The sequence below is a fragment of the Toxotes jaculatrix genome, chromosome 22 (assembly GCF_017976425.1).
Source record: "Toxotes jaculatrix isolate fToxJac2 chromosome 22, fToxJac2.pri, whole genome shotgun sequence".
Taxonomy (NCBI): Eukaryota; Metazoa; Chordata; class Actinopteri; family Toxotidae; genus Toxotes; species Toxotes jaculatrix.
In genome coordinates, this window is record NC_054415.1 from 1,420,125 (window position 1) to 1,447,783 (window position 27,659).

Consider the following 27,659-nt stretch of genomic DNA (forward strand, 5'->3'; position numbering starts at 1 on the left):
ACCAGACATTAGACCGGTGCACTTCTACTGATGATTAAACAGAAACAGAAAACCTAAATCTCAGTCTCAGAATTAAAATGTTTCAGTGGTTCAGACTAAAACAAGAGTCACGTGTACCAAGAAATAGTCTGATCCCAGCAGGCACTGTAAAATCAAAATCTTTCTATTGATTCGGATTCGATTGATTCATTAAAAATTTAATATCTTGAGAAACTTTTGTTTAACTTGATGTAGATTCATTAAAACCATATCTACTTAATAAACAACCTTAATCCATGTATTACACTGAGCCACATTGGGCCAAGAATTAGCCAGATCCCAGCAGATACAGTTAATTTAAAAAAAGGTTGCTGTTCGTTCTGTTCATTAATGACTAAAACTTAATAAGCCACCAATTCCATTGCTTAACAAGATGGAGGTTCGTTAAAACCAAATCTCCATAGTAAACACTGTAATCCATGAATTAAACAGAGCCGCACGTCTCCGGATTTAGACTGATCCCTGGGGTAATTTAGACAGAGCTCGTTAAAGCTCAACATGTTTGCAGATGACTGTTATAACCCTGAAACCAGAAGAGCAGAGGAGGAGGAAGAAGAGGAGGAACGACAGGAAACAGATCCAATAAGGAAAACAGTGAGGGAAGGAAACAAGGAAGGGAACAAGGAGATGGATTAATGAGGAAAACTGGGGAATGAAACTGTGAGAAGGCGGAAGACTGGATGAATGAAGAGGAGAGAAAAAAGGAAGATGAGAAATCAATGAGAGAAACAACAAGGAGTAAATGGACAACAAAGACTCACAATAATTAAAGATTAACCAGACAAATTACACAACTAAACCTTTGTTTACTGAACCAACTGCTCTGCTAAATGAAAATGTGTTGATGACTTTGTTTTCCAAACTTAATTATTTAACTGGGATCTGCTGAAAGCTGAGCAGACAATCGATCACATGACAGGATCGAATACCGCGTCACATACCAACATCAGGAGGACGTCCCCACACAGGAAGCGTCCTTTTTATGGTTAGAAGTCGGTTGAAGACTGGTTAATTGTTGGTTGTACAGGTTCAGCCTGCAGAGCATGAACATCAACACGGCAGTGACAAAAACAAATGTTTGTGTATTTTAGGAGAAGCAGCGCTTTCTGACCGACGTCCTGCATGAGGTGATGCTATTGGATGGACTAAGCTCCTCCCACCCGATCTCCCAGGAGGTGGAACAGGCGACGGACATCGACCGAGTCTTCGACTGGATCGCCTACAAAAAGGTAAGTGCCAGAAAAAAAAAAGCGGAGCAGGTTAAATGGACTCAGGTCCCTCAGAGGAACCGAGTCATGGTGAGAGAGACGTGGCTTTCGCCTGCTGTTGCCTTTAAAAGTGTGTTTCTCTGTGCTGTCTGCAGGGGGCAGCGCTCATCCGGATGCTGGCTAACGTGATGGGACAGCCGCTGTTCCAGAAAGGTCTCAACGTAAGTCCATGTTGTCCTGCGGGTCCAGCTGTGCATACAGAGGTTTACGTATCTGAGGACGGCAGGGGACAGCTGGGTTTGGCTTTGAAATGATTTGTCCTCAGCACAAAGTGGACAGACTCAGACAGAGGCTGTGAGTGAGTGAGTGTGTGTGTGTGTGTGTGTGTGTGTGTGTGTGTGTGTGTGTGTGTGTGTGTGTGTGTGTGTGTGTACTTAGCCACATCTTGGCTAAACGCTGACTGTTGGGAACGTACTCAGCGTACAGATGGGCTGCTAATAAGTGGATCTGGCTGCAGGGGCAGTTTGAGAGGAGGTTTTCCCGCTTTTTTTCTCTGCTGTAAAATCATGTGACTGGTTACGACCCGTCAATCCTGTGTAACTGACCTGAATTCAAGTCGAGCAAAGCTGCAGTTTAAAAAGTAAAAAGCACAAAATGCAAAGTTTCTTGAGCCGTTTCTGAGCCCACAGAAGTTAAATTTGTAAAATTAAAATGTTTGAAGTGGAGTATCCAGGACAGCAGCCAAATGAGTCGCTTCAAATTCTATAAAATATCCTCTACAAATAACTTTAACCCCCCCCCACATCCCCACCCACCCCCTCGCGACCTCAGTGTCCTCAGCAGCAGCTACATCTGTGTGTGTGCAGTGTGACAGCAGCCAAACACAAAATTATACAACTTCAGTTTAATGAGGTGCCATAAGTTTGTGTTTGTTTTGTACTTACAGTTTACTCTGGGACAAGTTCAAAGGAAAATGAATGAAATTGATCCATGGTGGTGCAGGGCAGCGCTGGCTGTGGCACAAAGCGATGAAACGTGGATCAGAGCGAAAGCAACAAGTAATTCAGAGGAGAAAAAAATCTTTTTTCAAAACTAACAACCGTGTTTTCTATTAACAGTTTAACATTTAAAGTTTTTAGTCGATAACATCTGTGTTGTTAATGACTGCGTGTTATTTGTCATGTAGCTGTAGGCGGCTGCGACTCTGATGCTTCACGCTGGTTAATGTGAACGTCTCAGAAACGTCAGAGCAGCAGAAACTGAAAACGAACCCAAAACAGTTTTTAGCCACAAAACTGGGAGAAGTGGTTTTTCAGCTACTGTAAAAATGATGTCATATGATGTAAGGTGAAAGTGGGTTAAATCCACGGTTTATTCTGAACACATGTAAAAATATGTGTGAATCGCTGCACACACACACACACACACACACACACACACACAGAGGCACACTGTGTCCTGATTATCCTGCAGAAACTGTCAGTGACCTGGAACACACTGAGAACCAGATTCTATATAAAAACACTGCTGATCCAGCAGCAGAACACACAGAGTGTGCGTGTGTGTGCGTGCGTGTGTGTGCGTGTGTGTGTGTGCATGTGTGTGCGTGTGTGTGTGTGTGTGTGTGTGTTACAGGTCCATAAACAATATGCTGAACATGACGCCACGCTACCTAATAAGAACAGCTTCAGTTCTCAGCTGCATAAAAAAGGATCTTAGAAAAAACACAGTGTTTTACAGTCTCATCAGATCCTCAGTGAAAAACACAACAAACCATTCAAACCAATGAGAGAGACTCGTGATGTGAGAGGAGCCAAAACACAGCTGCATGAAGCTGAACCAAAGCAAAACAAACAACAAACAAACAAACAAAAACACGCAGCAACAGCTTTAATTTCATTTGCAGCTTTGTTACAAAAGATAAGGCTCTCACCTGCCTCACCTGTCTCACCTGCCTCACCTGTCTCACCTACCTCACCTGTCTCACCTCAGAAAAGCCAGAAATCTTCCACCTTAACCCACAAACCTGTGATAACAGGTTTCTTTAAATGAGACTATTATCACTCACACTCATCTGTAACGGGATGTTCGTTATCACGGTTTGGTTTGGACCCATCATGCTGTTAAAACGGTGGATTGGGATCAGGATCAGACTCTGTGTGTGTGTGTGTGTGTGTGTGTGTGTGTGCGTGTGTGTGTGTGTGTGTGTGTGCGTGTGTGTGTGTGTGTGTGTGTGTGTGTGTGTGTGTGTGTGTGTGTGTATTCCTTACAAACAGTCAGTCAGTTGTCCTGGTGTGTATGAAGGTTGATAAGGCAGGAGGGAGCTCTTTATTGGAACAAGATGACACACATGATAACAACAAAGTGCGTCTGTGTGTGGCTTTGATAAGTTAGACTCTGTCCCCTTCACTAAGGCTGACATGAACAGAGATAACACACACACACACACACACAGAGGACAGAGAAATATCCTCTCTCTCAGCAGCAGATCTCAGCTCTTTCTCCGTAGGTGTTCTGTGTTATCTTGTACTACTTTACTTTCCTGCCTTCTTCTTGTTTTATTGCAAACTGAAGCATCCAGCAGCCTCCCTAAGCTTTCACACCTCTCAGCTCTCTGCGGTGGGAATTAGTTTTTCTCCTGACACTGAAACAGACAGAGATCAAACCCGACACAACTGTCACAGACGGGTTACAGGTTTGGAGCCACGCCACCGCACCACTAAGCCCCTTTTGAACTGGGATCTTCTCTCTGGGAGCTTTTGAGTCTCCACTTTGTTCATTAGCTTAGAAAATATAACTTAGAGTTTGAAGTCAGAGCAGGGATTGAGTCCAAAGCCCTTCAGACTCAGCCCTTCAGACTCAGCCCTGCTGGCTCCTGCTGGCTCGTCATGTCACTGAGCCTCCGACTTCATGATGTGTGTGTGTGTGTGTTTTTTTTTTCAGGTTTCATGTACATTGTTGTATCTTAAATTTACAGTGAGCTGTACTGGACAGAGAGGTTGAGTTAAAAGTCCACCTGGTGATGTCATTTCCTGTCGTGTGGTGTGATCACGCGCTGCAGACTGATCTGTTTTCTGTTGTTGTTGTTTTCAGGATTATTTGCTGAGTCACATGTACAGCAACGCAGCCAGAGACGACCTGTGGAGCAAACTGTCTCAGGTAACGCTCGCCGTCTGTCCTCGCCTGGTCACACCTGTGGCCCTGCAGTGTTAGTGCCTTGCTCCACAGCAGGGATTTAAACCTCTGACAACTCCACATGTGACTGCTCGAGATTTGATCAGCAACTGACTGAGGCTGTTGATTATTCAGCGAAGCAGTTTTAATGAAGACCGGGGAGACGCTTGTTAACACCGACTTTATGAGACAGAGGCGGTGAAAGTCTTGTTGCCATGGTAATATGACTGACAGGTGGAGGCGAGGCTTGATTGCTTGTTTGTCTTGCACACGAGAAGCTTCTGGAAAACTGTTTCTGTAATTAGATTCATCTTTGTTAGAGCTGTTCGTTATACTGAGACTGCTCTTTAATCAGCCGCCAGCCAATCAGACTTTATATGACCTTAGTCATTAGTTAGTCATCGTCATCGTTCTCTAAGTGAGGTCGTGTTTAACCTGTTACCTGGTTACTGATGAGTTGCTCGGAGGGATAATGACCTCATGTTTTCTGGTTTTGTTTTGTCCAGGCTATGCGTTCAGAGGGGCGGGACATCGACATCGGAGAGATGATGGACAGGTGGACTCTACAAATGGGCTACCCTGTCGTCACCATCAGCAAGAACCAATCAGAGCAGCTCCCTACTCATTACATCACCGTCAGCCAGGAGCACTTCCTGTACGGACAGGAAGTCAGGAACAACAACAGGTTAGGCTGTGTTTAATTTTACACTGCAAGTCTGAGGCAGCTCGTTGTCACATGATGGTGACCTTTAACCTTTAAAACACGAAGGGAAAGTCAGGGTGGTGGTTAACTCAGGCTGTTTGTGACCACAGTGTGACCCCTGACCTTTGGTTTACTGCGACCCTCCTGACCCTGCTTATGCTAAGGCTGCAGACACAGTCCTTCTGAACATGGCGGCCTCTGAGGGACAGTCGTGGGACAGTTTAGTCCTGTTCGTATTCGGTCATTCAGCGCCGAGCGGATCCTCCCGGAGCTCTTTGTTTCACGGCTGGGCGAGCGCAGAGTTTGTCCTCTCAGTGATCGCGCTGCATTTTCTCCTGAAAAAGCACTTTTCCAGTTTTTCTTCACATTCTTTACCACCTTTACATCATTTATATTTCATTTATATTTGATTCACATGATGTTTTATTCACATTCTTCACAACCTCTGGAGTTTATTCTCTTCGCTGTTTTATCGACCCACTTTCTCCTCCATCAATATTTCATCAGCTCCTTTCCTCTTTTTTTTACCTGTTGTTCACTTCTTTTCTTTCCTCTTTTCAGTTCTTTCTTTCTTTCTCTGCACTCCATCATGTTTTTGTACTGTAATTGACATTTACAATCACTCTGACTTTACTCACTTTCTCACCAATAGTTTCTTTACCTTTTTATTTTGTGTTGCTCTCCTCCTCTGTTCCTCTTTCATCTGGAGCCTTTTGTGTTTCGCTCCAGCTCCTCTGCACGGAGTCGCTCCCGAGGTCTTGTCAGCTGACAAACTGAAGCTGTTTGTTGTAGGTGAAGTTGAACTCTTTCTTTTCGCTCTTGTTTAGTGTCGTGGGGCTGCGTTCAGACTCGCTCACTGGTCCCGAGGCATTCGCCAACACTTGTAAAAAAGAAACCGCTGTTGTGCTTTTAGCCGAACTGCCGTCACAGCTGAGCGCAGCAGCGGTGGATTGAATCAGAGGCTGACGCTGCTGTTTGATCCTGTGGAGCAGCGTTCAGAAGCACAGCAGTGTCCCACACTGTTACACACTGTTTACTTAAACTACTGGAAAACAGAATTCTTACAGGAATAAATCTATTCTTTATACAGGGATGAATTGAAGTATCACTGCACAGCCAATCTCTTCTGTCGTTGGTGCTGAGACGTAAACAGCCGTTGGTCTCTATGTGTAAACCGTCCAGTTTGTCTAAAGTCCTTGAATAACTGTGCGGCTCACAGCTCTGTGGCAGCTGTGATTCTTTCTGAAGGAAAAAATCATTTTAAACGTCCTTCAGCCGCTGCACTCAAACCTGCTCGTACAACAACTGCTGCAGCTGCTGCTGTGAACGACTGAACGACTGACGACGTGCAGACATGGTGACTGTAGGAATGAGCTGTTTGCCAGAGTTCCAGAGATATTTAACATCTTTACCAGATCAGAATAGGTTCCTCACACCAACTCTGAAGAGGGAGGACTGGTTTCCAGTAGAATGCACCCTGAAGTTAACGATGCTCATTATTCAGAATCTTAACTGTCAAACTAATTAGTTACTGAGAACCAATCAGCTGTCTCCGAGCTTATCGCAGCCAATCACTTGTCATTAGTTGTCGTCTCTCGTAAAGAAAATGAAGTTGGAAAAGAAGCTTTTGATTCGGATAGCAAAAACTTTTTGTCACGGATTTAACTGAAACTGTTAAGGTGACATTTTAAAGATCACATTCTGTTTCTTGACAGACACTTTGCATTAGTCTCGTCTTCCTGTTCTCGGCTGTTTGAGACGTTTCAGGTTTGTCTTTTATTTTCCCACCATCAAACAGGCGACAGCGAGGGAAATAAACGCTTTTTAAAGAGCTCAGCTGACAGAGAGAGAGAGAGAGACAAGGAGAAACCAGAGGACAGCGCGAGCTAACGATAAGGTCGAGCTAATGATACTGAAAATAAACCAAACAGGATCTCAGCCTTAAACACATCACAGCTCGTCTCCGTGCCTGCAGGAAGCAGGCCCTGTCAGCTGACAGGTAAACAGAGATGCGATTGGATAAAGAGTGATTTTCTGTTTGATTTAATGAGCGTTGATGCTAAACAGGACAGTGATGCATTATTTATGAGTCCACCTTAACACAGCTGTAAGGAAGTAAAGTTTATTTATACACTGCTTCACCTTTCTGAAGCAGACGTCACAAAAACAAAATAATAATAATTAACATGCATAACAAATAGAACAACTAACACAACTACAAACAACAACAAACAACAACAACAAACAAACAAACTTAAGAAAAAATGAGGCTGGAAACATGGGAAGAACTCAGGACACACACACTCACACACACACCTACACACACACACACACACACACACAGTTGTTTAAAATAAACAGTCTTTATTTCAATTAAATATTAATGAACTCACTCTGCTGTCCATGCTTCTTACTGTGGGTGAGTACGTGTGCGAGTGTGTGTGTGTGTGTGTGTGTGAGTGTGTGTGTGTGTGAGTGTGAGTGTGTGTGTGTGTGAGTGTGTGTGTAATTGAGTCCTGCTCCTGTCAATCACGTTGATATAAAAATCAGATTAAATATTTGGTTGCTAGGCAGTGGTATTGATCCAGGGTTGCCCGCAGCGACAGATGGCTGTAGTGGACTTGGTAAATGGGTCTTTCTCTGGCTGATTGTGTTACAATGACCCTACACACACACACACACACACACACACTTTGTCCTTAAATGGACGAATTGATCGTGGTGTGTAAAGCTGATTGTTTGTTGTCTGTAATTAAAATCTGCTTTAATTAAAATATGAGTCAGTTTCATCAAAATGAGTCTAATTAAAAACTGAACCTCTGAAGGTTTTAATGGAGCTGAAGAGAAGGTCTCACTTTATTAGTGTCATTACTGCCCACATACAGTGTGTGTGTGTGTGTGTGTGTGTGTGTGTGTGTGTGTGTGTGTGTGTGTGTGTGTGTGTGTCACTGGTCACTAACAGAAAGCATCAGAAAGCTGTTTGTTCTTAATGGACTTGTAGAGTGAACGCACTGTTGATCGACTTTGCATCAGCTCTTTGTCCTTGTTTACAGGTGAGACAGGTGAATTAGAGGCAGGGTTTTCTTATAGAAAGCTTCACCTTTACACACAGAACTCTGCCTTTTTGCAGTGTTTCAGGCTTCGAGTGTATTTTTCCCTTCTGATGCACATAAGTGCAGAATTGTGTGCTGGACTGTGAGTTCTGTCAAAACAGTCTGAGCTCGGTGGAGTAGTGTGGCCGAGCAGATCCAGTGTGAACACTGAGAAGTGCAGCTGCTGCAGTGGCGTCGGCGACACGCCGCTTTGGACACACAGCTTCTTCAGACAAGTTCTGAGAGGATGGCGTGTAAAAATGCCGCTGGCTCCCCGAGGCGATTATCCGCACAGTGACGTGACACACGGCGTGGCTCAGGAGGTCTCAGACTCCAACACACAGAAACACAGAACCATCACTATAACAACAGAGCCATCACTGTGTCCACTCAGGGACGGAGGACAGAGGGTTGTTAATGCTGTGAGATCTCTGCAGTAAGACAGCGAGTCATTCTGAAACACTGGGCCGTGTGAAGATGTTTTGAGGTGATGAATCACTCATTCATCAGTCACTCGTTCAGCTGATCTGAACATGTAAAAATCAGCACACACAGTTTTGAGTGGACGACACGTTTAACCTCTCCTGCTCTCTGAAACAGACAGTAACCCTCAGCCACTGCACCTGACGGATGTCTGCTGACGGCTGCAGCTGTTACACTCTCACTGTCTCTCTCCCTCTCTCTGCTGCACAGCGAGTGTCGCTCGCTCCATTTCCAGCTGACTGATGCTGAATGATCATCGCTGACCATCACTCTCTCCCTCTAATGTCTCTCCATCTGATAACTGAGGCAATAAAACCCAATCCAATTCCACTGACCGTTACTGACATCGCTCTCCCTCTCTGTAGTTTGCAGTGGCAGGTCCCATTGACGGTCGCTGTGGGAAACACATCCACTGTTTGTTCAGAGAGCCTCATCTGGATCAGCAACAAGTCAGGTACAGTGCTGCTCCGAGATCTGACCCGTTCATCCAGCCTCTCCGTTTCAGATAAAAAAGCTGTTATCATGGGATTATTTTATCATGTGAGCAGAGCAAACTTTCTCATCATCACAAATTAATTATCTCATTATCTCCAGATTTGTGACTTGTAGTTAATGGATTTAAAATTGAAGCTCACAGGTGTATTCCTTCGAGGAAAAGCTCCACTCAGTGTTTTCCATTCTTCAGTGTTCAGAGGTCGGTCAGCGCTGGGAATAAACCTCATTTCTGTTTCTGTTGTTGGAGAATAAAGCTCCCTCCCAATCGCTTGTCTCTTTTTCAAAATAAAAAAGCTCTTTCTGTCCTTTTGGAGGGTTAACATTTTCTCTTTTTATTTTAATGGAAAGAAAAACTTTGGTTCTGGTTTTTATATAAGACTTGATCTGCTTCTGTTTTTGTAGAATAAAACACTATCTTCTTCCATCATTGGAAAATAAATCTCAATCTGCTGAGGATTTTGGAGAGTAATGCTCTTCCTGTGTCTGTTTTTGGTGAAGGAAGCTTATACAGACAGTAAAACTCATTCTGCTTCACATTTTGGAGAAAAAACTCGTTTTGTTTGTGGAGATTAAAACTCATTCTGGTTCTGTTTTTGAGGGATAAAGCTGGATATTTTTCAGTTGTTGGAGAAAAGCGCTCACATGTTCAGAGGCCATTCTGCATCTGTTTCTGGAGACTAAAAATCTCTTTTTGTGTTTATGAAGAGTAAAATTCATAAAGCAAACCAGAGTAGAGGTTCTGGCATCACTTCACCTACTTCCAGGATACACAGAGAAGGGAGGGAGCCTCGAAGTTCAAGACTTAATTTGAACCAGAGGGAAGGAAGTTGAGGAAGTGGGCCAGACTTGGGTCAACAGCTATTTTCCTTCTTTTCGTCACCTGGTTGTTCTACAAAGTCTGAAACATCCAACAAGCTGTTCTGTTATGTTTTTCTGTGAGAGGCTGAGATGCATCTTGAGTTTAATAGTTTTAGTTTTTACATTCTCTGCTTCACTCTTGTGTTTTTGTAAATGTGCTGTGTACCTGCTCATCAGCCAGTTCCCTTTTCTCACCTGCTTCACTCATTCATCTTATATATTTCTTATGGTATCGTCTGCGTATCTGATGACCTTCAGTGAATATCCTGGCTTTTACTGATGATTCTCTGATTAACTGACCCACTCGTCTTTTCCTGTTTTGTCTCTAGAGAGCCACAGGGTTGGCCAGATGGACGACAACACCTGGTTGCTAGGCAACATAAACCAGACGGGCTACTTCCGTGTGAACTACGACCTCCAGAACTGGAAACTGCTGATTCAACAGCTCCACACCAAACCTCAGGTATGAGTGTTTGTGCGGCTGCTCTACCTCTGCTACCTCTGTTTTCATTTCATACTCATTCTCTCTCTCTCTCTCTCTCTCTCTCTCTCTCTCTCTCTCTCAGATCATCTCTGTTGGAAACAGGGCAGGACTCATCGATGATGCCTTCAACCTGGCCAGGTGAGTCTTGACCATTTAGGTGCAGTTGGGCCTTTGATGTCTTGATTAGAGGCCTCTCCTCACACACACACACACACACACACACACACACACACACACACACACACACACACACACACACACACACAGAAATGGATAGTTCATTATACCAGTATAAAGTGGTGGACAAATGGTCTCTTTTCCCCTTTTTCTTCGTCTCTGATTGGTTCATTTGTCACTCAGCCCGTCAGACATGTGGACACAGAGGGAGCGTAAAGCAAGGCTGGTCCATTGTGTGTGTGTGTGTGTTTGTGTTTGTTTTTAATTGTTTCCCAATAAGGAGCGTCTGTTTGTCGAACGCGTCTGCCTCGCTCAGATACGTCTGCTTTGATGGATTGAATCATTTTATTGGACAGAAGTTGTCATCATCTATTTAGCAGAATCAACAAGATGGTTTTGTGCTGCGGTGCATGTGGTTTCACGGAGTCAGCTGTATAAACACAGCTTTATATACCGCGTGCGAATGCAGTTAAGACCTATGGATTTTCATACACAAATTTACATTCATACACGAGGCCTTGGGATGCAGCTTTGCCGGCAGCATCCAGCATCCACAACAACGGTGATGAGTGCATCTCAGTGGCTCAGGGATTACCACTGTCGCACTGGAGCAGGAGGTTTTCCTGAGCCCCGTTTCTCTCTGCATAAAGTTCGTATGTTTTCTTTCACATTATTTTCCTTTGTTCCTTCCAACAGATTTGCATGTTCAGTGTGAGCCTCCAGCAGCTTCCCAGTAAACTTCAGTTTAACTTGTTTCGAGTGTGACTGAGAGGTTCTGTTTATCATTTACAGGCACTTGAAAACTGCTTCATGTACTTTTGTTTTTGTAAAAAACAGGACGAGTGTCCTGCCAGAGACCAGCAGAAATATGTGAATAAGACCGAGCTGTCAAACAGCAGAATGTCCCTTTAAATAACATCCTGTTGTCAGAGTTGGAGTCGGTTGCCTGTTGTTACCCTGCGGCTGCAGGTTAGTTATTTTCCAGAAAAGTCACCTCAAAGTGACAGAATCACATCTGGGTCTGTTAGACGGCCACTTCATGTTGCTGTGTTCAGAGTCGACTACCTGCATAAAGAACAGTGTGAAAAGAAATTCAGAAACAGCCTGAGCCAGACGGAAACTCGGTGATGAATGAGCGATCGGTGAGGCTGCAGCCACAGAGAGCGAGAGAGGTGGAGGAGCGAGTCGTTTCTCATAGTGATGTTTTCAGCCTGGAGCTTTTTGAGCTCTGTAACCAAAATCTACTCTGACACCGACCCTATAACTCAATTCACCCCCCCCCCACTTTATTTTTTCTGTATCTCTCTCTCAGCCATCTGTTCGCTGTCATGTTGAATGAGCAACAGTCAGACACAACTGTGCTGCCGTCCTGTTCGTGAGTGCGTGTTGATGAGTTGGGGGCTCAGTGGGAAGTTTCCATCTACAACAGACCCATTAATATTCACACTGACAGCAGAAGACACTCATGCTTCAGCCTGCATCTGTTGCTGTGGCAACGCCGGACATCACCACATCACAAGAAACAACATGGTGGTTTTTTCCCCCAACAAGGTTTTTGTTGAGGTGTTTAGTCCTCGCAGTAGTTCAGAGAGATTTTACCGGGATCTGTTCAGCCGAGGAGACAGTCTCTGTTGATGGCGTGTGGATTGTCCTGATTAATGGGGACGCTGTTTCTGTAAAGAGATGGGCTCATTAATGCTGTCAGCACCACAAACTAAACACCGTTCACCTCGAATGTGTGTGATGTTTTTGGAAATTTGAGTGAACTGAACCTTTAAATGTAAAGTTCTCAGCACAGAAACCCACGAGATGAGGAGCAGTTTTAAGGAGCAGTGGGATATTTAGAAGAAACCCTCATGTTTTCCATATTAGACCTGATGTCGGTCAGCTAACAGGCAGGTGTGTTTCCAACCTGCCATCATGTGATTCCACCCTTCTAACAGTAACAGGTGTAACAGGTGGTGATGTGGCTCTGCATTGACCTGCCAGCGTCACACAAACAGGTCCTGGGTCTGTTTTACCTATTTTAGCACACAGAGCACGAGCAGGGTAAAAGCTGCTGGTCAGGTTTATTTTAAAGTGACAAAAACACTGCAGACGCCTTTTTTTTTACTGAGCTGTGATTTCAGCATTTTTTCTGATTACAGCTCATTGAATTCATTACAGTCTGATAGATCTTTAATCTCAGATTTAATTTGAGCTGTGCTGATTCCTCCTCTGTTTACAGTTCGATTGGCTGAAGCCTGAGCAATCCACATAGCACTAAAGGCTGATGGGTGGCAGCGCGACTGTGTGTGCGTGTGTGTGTTTGTGTTTGTGTGTGCGTGTGTGTGTGTGTGTGTAAAGCTAGTTTAGCCGTAATAAATGGCTGTGTCTCTCTGAGTGTGCGCTTAAACAGTGATGGATGTCGCCTCTCTTTCTCTTTGTGCGTGTGTGCGTGCGTGCGTGCGTGCGTGTGTGTGACCGCAGCAGTCCCTCGTTAGCTCTCCACTGAGCCTTGCTAATGGCTAATGGACAAACAATTAACTGGCCCTTAACGATGTTAACGAGTTAATGAGCTCAGTTTAAAGCCCTGTTAGCGTCTCCCATAGGCTGCAGTGCTCATTATAAACACAGTGTGAAAGTTAAAGCGATAAACCCACACACTGGTGATGTGGCCGAGACTGAAAGAGAAAAGTTCATCATTAAAGTTTGTCTGAATATCACAGATAGAGATGAAGTCCCAGTGTTTTCAGGTGCTCTGGGATTTTTGTTTTAATACGTAATTTTCAGAGCTGCAATTTGGTTAAAACGTTTATTGTTGGTACTTATTCATACAGTGTGAATATGTTTAATATAAAATTTTATATCAGAGATATTCATACTGTACAGTTAAAGGGATTTCTATAAACTTCTCCAAAGAATATATAAAAGGCATTTTAATGGGATTTTTTTGACAGAATGTGATGCAGCGCTGTGCTTACATGGCAAAATCTCTTTTATCCTAATAAACACGTCCTGTTAGATAAGTCATAAAATGTGTGAGCACAGAGAGAAGGAGATAAAAGCTGAGGCAGAGAGGAACCTGATGGCGACGCATGATGTTTATGCCACAGGTTGACGTGGCGGGATGGATGATGGATGATCAGCTGATGCGTGAAAGAAAAACACTGATCGACAGAAAAGAAACCAGGCAAACAGATCAATGGCAGGATGCTGTTGCCATGGTGACCACCATCTCTCCCTCTCTCTGCCTTTGTGTTCAGTCCCATCAGTCGTTCAGAGAGCTGTAAACAGGAAGTCTCTGCAGGCTGGATGGATTATGGTAATATGCCAGAGCCCAGGTGCATGATGGGAATGGAGATGAATGTGTGGAGGTTGGTCAGGTTGGATATGAGGCAGATTATGGAAATATGATGGTCTGGAATTCAGAGTTTCTCCGCTGGCTGCTCAAAGACTTAGAGAGTCTTATCTCAAACGTATTAACTTTCTGTGGACGTCTGTCTCTCTGTCGGCCTGTCTCTCTGCCGGCCTGTCTCTCTGCCGGCCTGTCTCTCTGCCGGCCTGTCTGTTCGTCTCTGTAAGTTAAAACAGGCGTCCTGAGCCGGTCCTGAGGACTGGTGTCAGAGCTGATCCAGGCATGTTAATGTCTCTAATAATCATAAGCAAAGCAGAGAAGAAAACACTGAGCTGCAGCTTCTGGTTTCAGCGGCGCTTCACCGATGACAGGCCTAAATTAAAGGGTGTTGTCGGTTTGTGTGCTCTCTGCTCTGTTGTCGGCACTTGTCAAAGATAGTTTGTGTAAAGCTGTAAAAGCACAAGTGGTTTTTGTTTTGGTTTATTTAGTTTTTTCAGTTCCAACAAACCCAACAGAGTGAGACGTCTTCTTTCAGGTGGATCGTGTCCCGTCACTGTCCTCCCGACTGAACTTTCATTCACATCATATCAATAATTTAAACTCATAAACTTTAGATTTTTCAACTGTGACCTTCAGTATTTGGCTCAAGAAGCTCATAAAAATGAGATGTGTGGGCTGAAGCAGTCCAGCGTGTTATTTCAGTGGGTCAGATACACAAACTGTTTCATCAGATTCAAGTAACGTATCGGTTCGGTAACACGGATCAAAATCAGGATCAGCATCAGGATCAGGATCAGCATCAGCATCAGGATCAGGATCAGCATCAGGATCAGCATCAGCATCAGGATCAGCATCAGCATCAGGATCAGCATCAGGATCAGCATCAAGATCAGGATCAGCATCAGCATCAGGATCAGGATCAGGATCAGCATCAGCATCAGGATCAGGATCAGCATCAGCATCAAGATCAGGATCAGCATCAGCATCAGGATCAGGATCAGCATCAGGATCAGCATCAGGATCAGCATCAGCATCAGGATCAGGATCAGGATCAGGATCAGCATCAGGATCAGCATCAGCATCAAGATCAGGATCAGCATCAGCATCAGGATCAGCATCAGCATCAGCATCAGGATCAGCATCAGGATCAGCATCAGCATCAAGATCAGGATCAGCATCAGCATCAGGATCAGCATCAGCATCAGGATCAGCATCAGGATCAGCATCAGCATCAGGATCAGGATCAGCATCAGGATCAGCATCAGGATCAGCATCAGCATCAGGACATCCCTAAAAAGAACATTAAATCCTTTCCCCTCTTCTCTGTGTGTGTGTGTCAGTCACTTTGATTGACAGCTCTTGAGTAAAGGTTGGCGCTCGGCCTCAGTCAAACTGAAGTCACCTCTCCCTGCTGAACACCAATAATCAGAACGAAAACCAATAAAACTAACATCACCTCGCCGAGTTCGCTTTCTGTCCCCGGCCGCCTCGCCTCATTATTATTCATGAGCTGTGGGCGGGGCTGAAGGTCGAAGCAGGAAGGTGGTGAGTGCCCCCCCCCCCCCCCCCCCGCCCAAAACATCATGAATGTTAATGAATGCACAGAGGAAGCGTGTTAATATTCATGAAGCAGTGGCTGAAACCTCGGCTGCTAAATAACTCTGGTGACATTTAGAGGCCAAGTTTTTCTTAATGTGTTCATAAAGTAGTTTATTCACACACACACACACACACACACACACCGCAGACACTCTGTGGGTTAAAGGTCAAATCTACATCAGGATCAGGCTCCAAATTGGATTCATGCCCCAGAATGCACTTCTGTGTCTCGTGTCCTCTGTTCTAATAACAAACTACAGAAAGAGAAAAAGTGTAATGAAAGATTACACTACGGGATGTCAGATGGGTCAAAATACACTCTCTTAAATCAGTTCAGTTCAGGTCAGGGGCTGTGCTGCTCCAGTCTCATTCAGCCCGGTATGACCAGCTATGGTGGCTAAAGTTAGCTACTGAAAACGTGCTTTACAGGACACGTTCACCAGGCACAGGAAGTTTCTCCTGTTTCCTGTCTTCTGCTCTGGATTCTGTGGAAACCTGTTGCAGTAGCGACGCTTAGTTTTCTGTGTAAACCTGCACACTGTTGGCGTCCTGATGCATGTTAACTTACATAAACCTGTCAGGATACAGCAATGTCCTATTTCCCAGAATCCATCAGCCCTCCAGAAAAGCAGAAATGTACATTTCCTCCTCCTGTCAGCATTTCCTGACAGCTGCTCCTGGCTGCTCGAGGCCTCAGCTGTGTACGCTGATGTACATTAACTGACTCTCCTCCTTGTGGCCGCTGTGCATCACACCTCCGTCTTTATCTTGTTCAGATGTGTCCTGAAGTGACTAATGACGTTAAAGTGTTTGGATTTGTTATTTTTAGAGGTTGATATAATCATTTTCATTTTCATTTGACTCTGTCAGATGGTTTGACTCTCTCTCTCTCTCTCTCTCTCTCTCTCTCTCTCTCTCTCTCTCTCTCTCTCTCTCTCTCTCAGGGCGGGGTACCTCCCCCAGGGTGTCCCCTTGCAGCTGATTGGCTATCTGCCTGAGGAGACGTCCTTCCTGCCGTGGCACGCTGCCAGCCGAGCGCTCTACCAGCTGGACAAACTGCTGGACCGCACAGAAGAATACAGCCTGTTCAGTGTAAACCACCGATCAATCAATCACTATCTCAATCAGCCGCTCAGTCAATCAATCAATCAACTGTCGCTTCAGCACTGACAGCTGTCTGTCTGTTAATTAGCGCTTATTGGTGTGTGTGTGTGCGTGTGTGTGTGTGTGTGTGTGTGTGTTAAAACAGGACTACGTGTTGAAGCAGGTCGCGTCGCGGTACCATCAGATGGGTTGGCCAACAAACGGCCCCGGCAACGAGGGCAACGTCCTGCAGGCGTCCTACCAGACTGAGTACGCAACTCACACACACACGTACAAACACACACACACCTGCTGTATATATACACAAATATACACACGCACACAAACTGAAAACCGCAACAACAATAGCCACAGATGATGCACGCTGTTTCCCCATGTTCCCGGTCCTGGACCTACACTTTCTCTGTACTTGGTGAAGAGAAATGAAACTGATTAATCGTCTCATCTGACTCTGGGTGAAATGAAAACAGAAAAAAGTTCTTTCCAGTTTGTTGGAATACGAAGTTTTGTCTCCGTCTCTGCAGGGAGTTACAGAGGGAGCTCATCATGTTGGCCTGTAGCTTCGGGAACAAGCAGTGCCACCGTCAGGCTGTGGCCTACATCTCTGACTGGATCTCCAGCAACAAGAACAGGTACGAACACACACACACACACACTCACACACACACACACAGGGTGAATTTCAAACGCGGCGCTATTGGAGGGTAAGTCGACATGTATCCCGGGGTTTTGTGAATCTACTTCATAAATGTTCAGAGGTGAGAGGAAAAAGGAGAGAGACCAGAGGGACATGACAGAGAGGAGTGGAGTCACTGCTGAGTTCAATCAGAGGCTGAGCTGAACGCACACACACACACGCACACACACACACAGACACACACAGAAACACAGTCAGTGCTAGCTAACTTGCAGCTAACGTCCGTGCAGCTGGTGTATTGCTCTCTGGGGCGAATACACACAAACTTTCCGGCGCTGAAATGTGTGTGAATGACGCAAGCTGAAAATTTGCTTTGCTTTCTGCCCGAACAGCTTCAGGTATAAATATTTTACAAGGTTTAATCATCATATACCTTCAACAAAGTGTTGGAACCAGCCGTGCAGAAAAACTTGTATCAGAACAAATTCTGTAAAAATCCTCGTGTCTCGAAATCTGAAGTGGAGTAAACCGTGTCTGACATCCAGAGACAGAGAGCAGCACTGCAGCAGCCTCCCGCCCTCCTTCCACATCCATCCGTTTGTTCCTCCCTTTTCTCTCTCTCCTCCCGTCTGACTCGAACTTCTTCTCTCTCATGTGCTGCTAGCTTGTTCGCTCCCTCCGGGTCCTTAACGAGATCCGCAAAATTTGATTTCAAACAGCAAGTTAAATAGAAGCAGATGCTGGTGTTGTGTGCAGGACAGGAGGGAGCTGATGATGAGAGGCACGCTTAAATTAAAAAACACTAAATTAAACTGTTTCAGGCTCCGTCCAGCAGGTTTTATGAAGGAGCTCTGAGGAGGAAGTCCTCACTAACGTCAGGTTGGTGTTTCCGTGTCGTTTCCTGTCACCGTTCACAGCAGAGTATTTGTGGAGCCAGGTTTTTCGGTCCTTCTGAAAGTTTAGCTGTTGTTTACAGAGCGAGCACCAGCTCACACGAAGCTGCATTTTTCCATCCTCACTGCAACACGAGTCTGGCGTCTTCTGACTGTGAAGCAGTTTGGAAAAGTTCCAGATAAATCCACATTCACGCAGGATTAGTCTCCCCGGGGGGCGTTTTAATATCGCGTGCTCTATTCAGTGATTTTAATCCCGTCTGAAGAGCACACGTATGTGATTTTCATCCTCGGTATTAATTACAGATCTGCTTTTTATCAGAATGCCACAATAATTAGAAGTCTTGTCGGGAGAGGCTTCGTCTGGCCTGACGTCACCATTCCCAGGAAACTGAGGGTTATTTAGCTCCTGTCTGATTCTCTGTACATGAACTCTGTGTGTTTGATTGAAATGAGTCATACCTGCGTCACACCTGCACCTGCTGCATAAACAGGGTGTTAGAAACCACCTGCTGTAATGTAACTCTGACTAAAATCCCCTCCAGAACAATGAGTGTAATTACTGAGCAGAGCAGCTAATATTTTAGCGCCTACATCCCCCTGGAATATTAATCATGTCCCACTGGGGCTTTATTGTAAATGAACCTTCTAAATGGATGAAAAAAGATCAGCTTTCCAACGTATCTTACTGTGGCTGCAGCCGTGGCTGGATTAACCTGGTAGGGGGTTTGAACAATGAGCTGCTGGGCCTCCATTAACCCCCAGTTCCATCCACTCTCTGTTCATTGTGTTCAGTATTTCTGTGCTGGAACACTATCTGGGCCCAGGTATGTCAGCACAGTACTGACCTGCTGAAGGTCCTGAGACTAGATTTTTAACCATGTAAGCGACGTGGTTCTGAGGACGGCTGTCTCCGTCTCATCCGTCTCTTTGGTCCAGATTGAAACGTCTCGACAACTACTGGATGAATTTCCCTGAAGTTTCCAGGCGATATGTGCGACTGTGTTTGATGATCCTCTAACTCGACATTTGTGGTTTCCAGTAAAAGATTTCTGCTCCTATTAAATGACTCGCGATGAAATTTAATTCACACGTTCATGTTCGCCTCAGGATTAACTGCAGTGACTTTAAGATCCTCTGACTTTCAATCTGATTTCAGTTTCACCATAACTGCTTCGCTGCACATACAGCAAACAGCTTCCCTCACTGGTAATGAACTTACCTGCTGGATTTAAACTGTGTAGCATGGACTCGTCTAAACCTCTGAACGTCCTGGGATTACAGGACTGGACTGTCCTAACGTTTGGACCCAATCTGAAGCCGACCCACTGAAGACCAGCACACACACAGTGTGTATTTAGTCATGGTGGCAGTGGCAACGATCATTGTTCATGAATTCATCGTTCAGTAGGGCTGGAGATTGGAATCATCAGAATCAGTCGAGTAAACAGGAAACACAAACACGTGACAAAGTAAAACACAGAAGCTGAGTGCAAACCCCCAAAGGCTCCAGCTCATTCTCTTCATCTGCCATAAAAACACATCTTTCTCTCGTTATGGCGATGACACACCATATGGTCAGAGCGTATACGGAGTCGCTCTGATCCACTGGAGTATTAAAAAAAACCATAAACAGATGTAAGACTGAGTTGGACTGAATTTAATTTGGACCCAAATCAACTCAGGTCCCAGGTTGACTCTTAGTTAATAGGAACCGATGGGACCCTGAAGACGTCTAAAGACAAGGCAGTGGACACTCAGCAATATCTGTAGATGTCCACACACTCATCCATAAGCCTCTGGTTTTTAAAGCCTGGGTTTGCTGTGGGGTGAACTCCACCAGCCTCGCTGCGAGCCCACAGAGCCGCAGTGGCTGATGGGAGTCTGTCTGTCTGTCTGTGCTGCTGACAGGACAGCTGGTTTCTGAGGATAGTGACGGCATGAAAAAGGTCGGCGTCAGTGTGGATTAAAAGTATAGGCGCTTCAGTAGCAGGTCTCATGTCTGCTGTGATTTGGGATTCAGCAGCATATGCAGCGGTCACACAGCAGCGCCACAGCCATCTTTAGTCAGGCTTTATCTACCTGGCCGAGCTCATGCCGCTCTGTCGAGTGGCACAGCGATTCTCCAAATTCAAAGTGACATTTAGACTGCAGAGTCAGACAGACAGGCAGGCAGACATATGGACAGACAGACAGAGCAGATGGTGGAGAGACGTGTTTACTGTCAGAGTGGGAGTTTGATGCCGAGGAAGAATGAGAGGGAGGGAGAGATATTTCAGGAGAAAGATAGAGCTTCAGGACATGAAACATCCTCTGCAGACTGTTAAAACACACACTCACTCACACGCACTCGTAGTGAGTGTGTTAGTTAATGGGATCAGAGCCATCTGGAGGTTTCCAGAGACTCTGCTCCTCCATTTTATATTCTGCAGAGACAAACTCTGCATTATGACTTTTATTTCTATTAGAAATAACCACAGTGCCTGCAGAAGCACGAGCGTAATAGGAACAGTAGCAGCAGTGCTTCATGTTTTACATGATAAATAATGTGGAAGTGGCTCAGACGTCGTGTTGTCTGGCTGAACTCACTCATTCATAAACACACACACACTTCAGTACACAGTGTTTGGCAGATGTCGTCTGAGAAGGACTTTAATGCCACGTGTGTGTGTGTGTGTGTGTGTGTGTGTGTGTGTGTGTGTGTGTGTGTGTGTGTGTGTGTGTGTGTGTGTGTGTGTGTGGAAGCTTGCTCTTAAGTGGAGCATCTCTAAAATGATTTCCCAGGTCGGTGAATGATGTAATTGTCGCTGCATCACTCACTCTGGACTCACACAGAATACGCACACAGCCAGAACACACACACACACACACATAATAAATACACATCCACAGAATATATATACACACACACACACACGGTGTCACATGGTGCTGTAATTCAGTATATAATTTTGCTGCCAGCTGAGCTCACTGTATTGTGATGAAAGTTTTTGGTTTACTGACAATTTAGGTCAAGTACACACACACACACACACACACACACACACACACACACACACACACACGCACTCACACACACACACACACACACATTATGGAGTGACGGAAATGTTCACCTTTTTTGGTTTACTGATGATTTAGGCCAGTGACCAGCTGGGCCATGGAGTGTGTGTGTGTGTGTGTTTGTGTGTGTGTGTGTGTGTGTGTGTGTGTGTGTGTGTGTGTGTGTGTGTGTGTGTGTGTGTGTGTGTGTGTGTGTGTGTGTGTTTGTGTGTGTGTGTGTGTGTGTCAGAGCCACAGTCAGTGTATAAAACAACAGATACAGTAGTTACCTGTAGTAACTCCAGTGCTGTCGGCCGCCTCCTGTTCGTGAACTCCACTGAGGCTCAGGCTTGATGCTGTGAGCTGTAGCCTCATCCCTCGTCCTCCACCGCAGGCTGAGGGGACACGTCCAGTTCAGAGACGACTCAGAAGTGAACTAGGATCAGGAAAAGTGAGACTTGAGATCAGAATATTTGTTGTATTAGAAACAGGTGAGAGAATTTCAGCCCTCGTCAGTTTTTACTTCACGAACCGAGAATTTCAAAGCTCAAAAATAAACTTGTTAAGATGAATTCTGGCCCCACACTCCAGGATAATTGGGCGCTGATACTTTTTGGAGTCTTACTTGGTGAGAAAGTGTCTTAAAATAAGTCTTTGCCTCTGCACTTTATGACCAGAGTCCACAGGAGAAGTGAGGGGATGTTTTTAGAGGAGCTCCCTAATGGAATAAGAATTTCTCGCTTTGCATCCAGAGAGCGTCCTGGTTAATCCAGCGGACGTGTCTTATCAGGGTTTTTAGTTTTATTACCTTTGCTGGTCCACTCTCATTCTCACATCCTGCCTCTGCTGCTGTTACTCAGACTTTTTAATGAGCTTTAAATGTGACACAGTTTATTTTAGATGTGTTGGAAATGTTTTGCATCGCGGCCGATTGTCTTCAGCAGTCTGATGTTTTTATGTTGTGTCTTTGTAGGATTCCTCCCAACATCAGAGACATAGTTTACTGCACCGGGGTCAGTCTGATGGACGAGGACGTGTGGGAGTTCATCTGGATGAAGTTTCACTCGTCCAACGCCGTCTCAGAGAAGAAGATCCTGCTGGAGGCTCTGACCTGCTCGGACAACACCTTCCTCCTCAACAGGTACAGATGGCACAGCCGTTCCTGTCAGCGTGTCTCTGGCGTTAGAGAAGGACTCTGCATCGTTTAATCTTTTATCGTAACAACAAGGCTGACGGAGGATGTATGAAAAAGCCTGTTTTTACAAGTGCATGGCTTTAAAGCTCCTCTAATCAATTTCATTGATCTGAACACCGAGTTAGAAACATCTCTGAACTTTTGAGGAGCTGCCAGTGCCACTCGTCCCACTGAGAGTTTAATTATGCAGCTTTCAGCTGCACTCTGTGTGGCCTTTCACAATCTCCTGCAGCTGCAAGAAAAAAACTCATTTGCATTTTCACCATATTTTCTGAGGTTTGTGATCCACTCGCTTTTTATAAACATACAGACGTAGACAAGCGCTTTGTATGTAGCAGGAGGATTAAAGCACATATCAGCTATCAGCTGCACTGTTAGCTAAACAAGCTGTTCACCGCTGCTAACCGTTTACACCTCCAGCAGTTACATGGCAGCATGATCCTTCGTCTGCAGTCGTGTTAGTGTCCACAGGACGAGTCTCGGTCCAGTGTTAATATAAAATATGGATCAGTGCAGCTTTAAAAGCACGAAACCCTCGAACATTATTTGCTTATTTTTGATGTTTTTGTCTGGCAGCTGATTTAAAATCAGAGAAGTTTCCGAACAGTCCCTGTTCTCAACCTCATTATTCATATGATAACAAAACAAATCACCATCGGATGACGCCGACTAAATGTTTACTCTGAAGGATTTTTTTAACTGCAGCAATTTTCCAGTCTGAAAGTTGACTTTCGTGGTTCAGTAAAAAAGAAACCAGATTTCACATGGAACGAACGGTGCACTGAAAATCTTCCTGAGGCCTCACACGCACATCAATTCCACACACTGTGTGTGTGTGTGTGAGTGTGTGTGTGTGTGTGTGTGTGTGTGTGTGTGTTTGTGTGTGTGTGTGTGTGAGTGTGTGTGTGTGTGTGTGAATGTGTGAACAGTATTGTGATTTATCAGGAGCTAACTGCCGCTATCTCTTGTTGAGAAAAATAGGGAGGATGGATCTCACACACACTTTAAGCTGTACAGTGAGACAGATCGGTGTGTGTGTGCGTGCGTGCGTGCGTGCGTGCGTGCGTGCGTGCGTGCGCGCGTGCGTGTGTCAGGTATCGATTTTCCAGGCACAGTGAACTGCTCTGCAATCAGAGAGGTAGTACTGCATGTTCAGATAGCAGCTATCACACACACACACACACTTACACACTCGCACACACACACACACTAAAAATCTAAAACCACAGCACCGACACACACTGATTGGTCACACAGGAAATGGTTTCAGCACAGAGGGATTGTGGGAAAAGAGAGAGAAAATTGATTTTGGGGTTTAATGAAAAGACGGCAGCTACAAACAACCAGCTAACACACACACACACACACACACACACACACACACACACACAGAGTGGAGTGACAGAAAAATACAGAAACATGGGAACAGAAAGTAAAGAACGATGAAGGTGAAGTCATGTTGGATGAGTGTGCATCAGTTTTTTGTGAAACTGTCTTTGTCTCGTTCAGTCTCACATGTTAAAAACCACTTTAGAAACTGGGATTAATGTGTTCACGCGTCTGAATGATCAGGACTCTGCAGCCAAACTGTGTGTGATCAGCTGAGAGTAATCACACCACTGCAGCCTGTGTGAGCGCTATGTGTCTGTCTCAGAGGACTGATTCTGGGTTTGACAGACAGGACAGTGGGACAGACAGACAGACAGACTCCTAACAACACAACACAAAAACTGAAAAAAATGTCAGTTTCCATCAGACAACTTGACCTTTTCTGTTACACACACACACACACACACACATACACAGTGTGTGTGTGTGTGTGTGTGTGTGGCAGCTTAACTGTGGTTTTCTGAAGAGAATGAACAGTTGAGACCGTCCGACCATCACATCCACCTCTGACCTCTTTCATTACTGCTGCCGTACTAACTGAGCTTGTCTGCGTCTCCCAGGTTACTGAACCTGTCTCTGACCTCAGACCTGGTCCCAGAGCAGGACGTGATCGACGTCATCATCCACGTGGGCAGAAACCCTCAGGGTCGTAACCTGGCCTGGAAATACTTCAGAGAGAAGTGGGACGTCCTGAACGCACGGTGAGAGACCGAGGGTGTCAGTCCGTCTGTTTACTGTTGAACTGTGGAGAAAACAAACAAACAAACAAACTGAAATTCTGACTGACCGTCTCACTGTCTCTGTTCAGCTATGGTGAGGCGCTGTTCATGAATTCAAAGCTCATCGGTGGAGTCACAGAGTTCCTGAACACTGACAAAGAGCTCAATGAGGTAAAGACACACACACAGACACACACACACACACATAATACCTTTCCTTTGAATCCTTCTCTACATATATGAGTCTGAGCAGACACGGACATAAAAGTCAGCGTGGCAGCAGCGTAGCATCTCCACCGCCTCTGACCTTTTAGCTGCTCACACAGTTTCCACAAACCTCTGTGATGCTGACTGAAAGAAATGCAGTGAAAGCATGAATGCATCCGTCTTCCAGCAGATCTGGGAGAATCATGTTTTCTGCCTGTCATTATGTTGGCTGAGACGTCATCTGCAGGATTACCATCATTCATATGTTAAATAATTTCTCTGCACGTACACGTTGGTAGAATGAATTTCATGAAACTCAAAGATGTTTCACCAAAAGGAGAAAGTAGAAATCATAAATAAAATGAATGCAGAGGTCAGACACTACAGAGGACTGACAGAAAAATGGTTGATTTGAATCCAACTTCCAACGTTCACAACCTCACATTTTCTACAAACATAAAGGCCCGTGGGTGTTTCTGAATAATAAGCTGTCTCTTTTATTTATTTATTTATTTCTGTGATGAATACTTTCTGTAAAGAACAATTTTGTTTGAGATCTGTGTTACTCCTGTTGATATGGTAACAACAGCAGCCTCAGCGTGGGCTTCAGTGAGGCCTCAGAACAAAATCTCTATGAATTAAAATGGAAACTCAGAATATGAAAACTGCATCAAATGAAAAGAATGAGGTGAAAATGTTCTCAGAGAAAAGTGGAGTCTGATTCCGCCCACTAAGCAAATGTGAGGATGAGTCTCAGGGTGACTCACAGAGGGGAGGAAGAGGGGAAAGAGGAAGGAGGAGAGTTAAAAGTTAGAAAGTGTAAAGAAAATAGAAACTCAGATTGTAGGACAGAGGAGAGGAGGGCAGGAGCAGAGGGAAGGGGAAGGAAAGCAGGGCAGAGGAATTCAGAGTTAACAGTATAAACTGTATTAAAGTGAGTTGAAGGGATGGATTTTCTCCTGCACTCCACTGAATCTGTCAAATTCTGAACAACACTAAGATTCCTCTTCAGGTCTTAACTTTGGGAAAAAAATTATTCTCACACAGTTTCTCTGTCGGCATAAAATTCTCTTTAACACCTCGCACGCTGGAAACCCTCCGTTTAATTATTGTCCTTTAAAGCAAAGTTTCACTTTGATTCCTTTACTTTAATGCTGAAATTTAATCTAATTATGAACCTTTAAAGCAAGTTTTTCTTTAATTATCAGCATTTTAAAAGCATGCATGCATGCATTTTAGCTTTAATAATTCACATTTTCTTGCTGGGTTTCTTTTTTAAAACTGTCATTAAAAACTAAAATCTTCTTTTAATAAAACAGAAAAAAGACCTGTTGTTTTTCACCTGTATACGACCTACAGGCAGCTGCAGGTAACTGTATAGACAAAAGTATGCGGACAAATTACTGCCTCTGTAATATTGATGTGAACAGGTGTATGGAATGGATGCAGCCATATTACTTGACTTCTGTAGGAAAGTAATCGTCTAATCTCTACGTCCGTTTTTCACATTGATGCGTCCCATTGTATTTTTTCCTGTCGACTGTAAGTGCAGTGACCGTGACGTGGAAATGCGTAGGTTTATCCGGTAGTAACACATCACCAAGCTTGTGTGTTCCTCAGTGACTCTACAATCTGTGTCACCTTCAGCACTAAACTCCTGCCGTTAGCTTCAGTACTGAAAACCTCACAATGAGTGAATCATCAGCGTATTGTTGGTTCTGTTAAACCTTTTCTCTTTATGAGCTGTAATGAACTCTGGCATCTATGGAGCTGCAATATTTCTCTTTCTCTTCCTATCACCTGGAGGTTTTTCAGAATTCTAATATTCTAATTGCTTTCTGTCATCTCCTTTTCCTCCCTCCCTTCCTCCCTTCCTCCCTTCCTTCCTTCCTCATTATTCCCTTGTCGTTCCCTCTTTTCCCTGCCCTTTGTCTCCTCAGTTAAAGGAGTTCATCCAATCCAGCGGTGTGGGGGCGGGGCCCGCTTTGCCGCGGGCGCTGGAAATCGTTGAGGGCAACGTGCGCTGGCACCGCCTCCACCGGCGGCAGTTCTACCAGTGGCTGCGCAAACCTCCGAGCCCCGCCCTCGGCTAGCCTCTACGCCGGCTAGCACGAGTGAAGCGACTGCAAACTGACTGCTAAGCTCATGCTAACGCACTGCTAGCTTACAGATGCAGTCAGATAGAATGAAAAAGACTGACTGAACAGAGAGGGACGGACCTGACTGGTTACTCAGCTGGTTTCTCTACTGGTTTTTTGATTTTAAAGAAATTTGATTTGAGACTTTTTATTTCAGATGGATTATTTGTTACTTCTTCAACAAGTGGCTGATGTGGTTAAACTGGTTTCTGTGCTGTGAAAAAGTAAAGACTAATTTAAATTAGTAGAGCTCACAGTTAGCTAGCAGTCACTGAATTGGTCATTTCTAGCTAGCAGCTAGCCTCAGAACTCCCCAGTGACACAGTCACAAACAGCCAACAACAGTACGAACTTCTGAGTTTGAATCAAATCCGATGAACTTTTCAAACTTTTAACATTAAACATTTATATTTCAGTAGCTGCACAACAAAATATAAACTCTGTGAAATCCCCATGCACAAAGCGATGCATCGTTCAAAATGTTTATCTGCAAACATTTTGTCATCAATAGATTAGAATTAATTATGATGTGAAAAAATGCTTGAAACTGGCAAAATCAAACATTAGATCAATAGGTGGTGGTTGCTATGTTGTTTGCTACAGTCGCTTATTGACTTCTATCTATGGTCAGATCTGTTCTCAGCTGAACCTTCCTGACAGAGAATTTTCTCAAACTCTAAAGAACA

The 27,659-nt window shown here is 44.6% G+C and overlaps 1 protein-coding gene across 1 annotated transcript in view; it reads left to right on the forward strand.

Moving 5' to 3' along the window:
- LOC121176308 (thyrotropin-releasing hormone-degrading ectoenzyme-like) overlaps positions 1–26,928 on the forward strand; it is a 94,216-nt gene extending 67,288 nt beyond the window's left edge. The window contains exons 7-20 of the mRNA XM_041030357.1: positions 1,131–1,268; positions 1,403–1,468; positions 4,341–4,406; positions 4,928–5,106; positions 9,065–9,153; positions 10,382–10,515; positions 10,619–10,674; positions 16,594–16,741; positions 16,899–17,002; positions 17,278–17,385; positions 22,299–22,466; positions 24,470–24,610; positions 24,718–24,799; positions 26,776–26,928. Coding sequence (XP_040886291.1) covers positions 1,131–1,268; positions 1,403–1,468; positions 4,341–4,406; positions 4,928–5,106; positions 9,065–9,153; positions 10,382–10,515; positions 10,619–10,674; positions 16,594–16,741; positions 16,899–17,002; positions 17,278–17,385; positions 22,299–22,466; positions 24,470–24,610; positions 24,718–24,799; positions 26,776–26,928 — 1,632 coding nt within the window. The remainder of the gene's footprint in view (positions 1–1,130; positions 1,269–1,402; positions 1,469–4,340; positions 4,407–4,927; positions 5,107–9,064; positions 9,154–10,381; positions 10,516–10,618; positions 10,675–16,593; positions 16,742–16,898; positions 17,003–17,277; positions 17,386–22,298; positions 22,467–24,469; positions 24,611–24,717; positions 24,800–26,775) is intronic.
- The last annotated feature ends 731 nt before the right edge of the window (positions 26,929–27,659 follow it).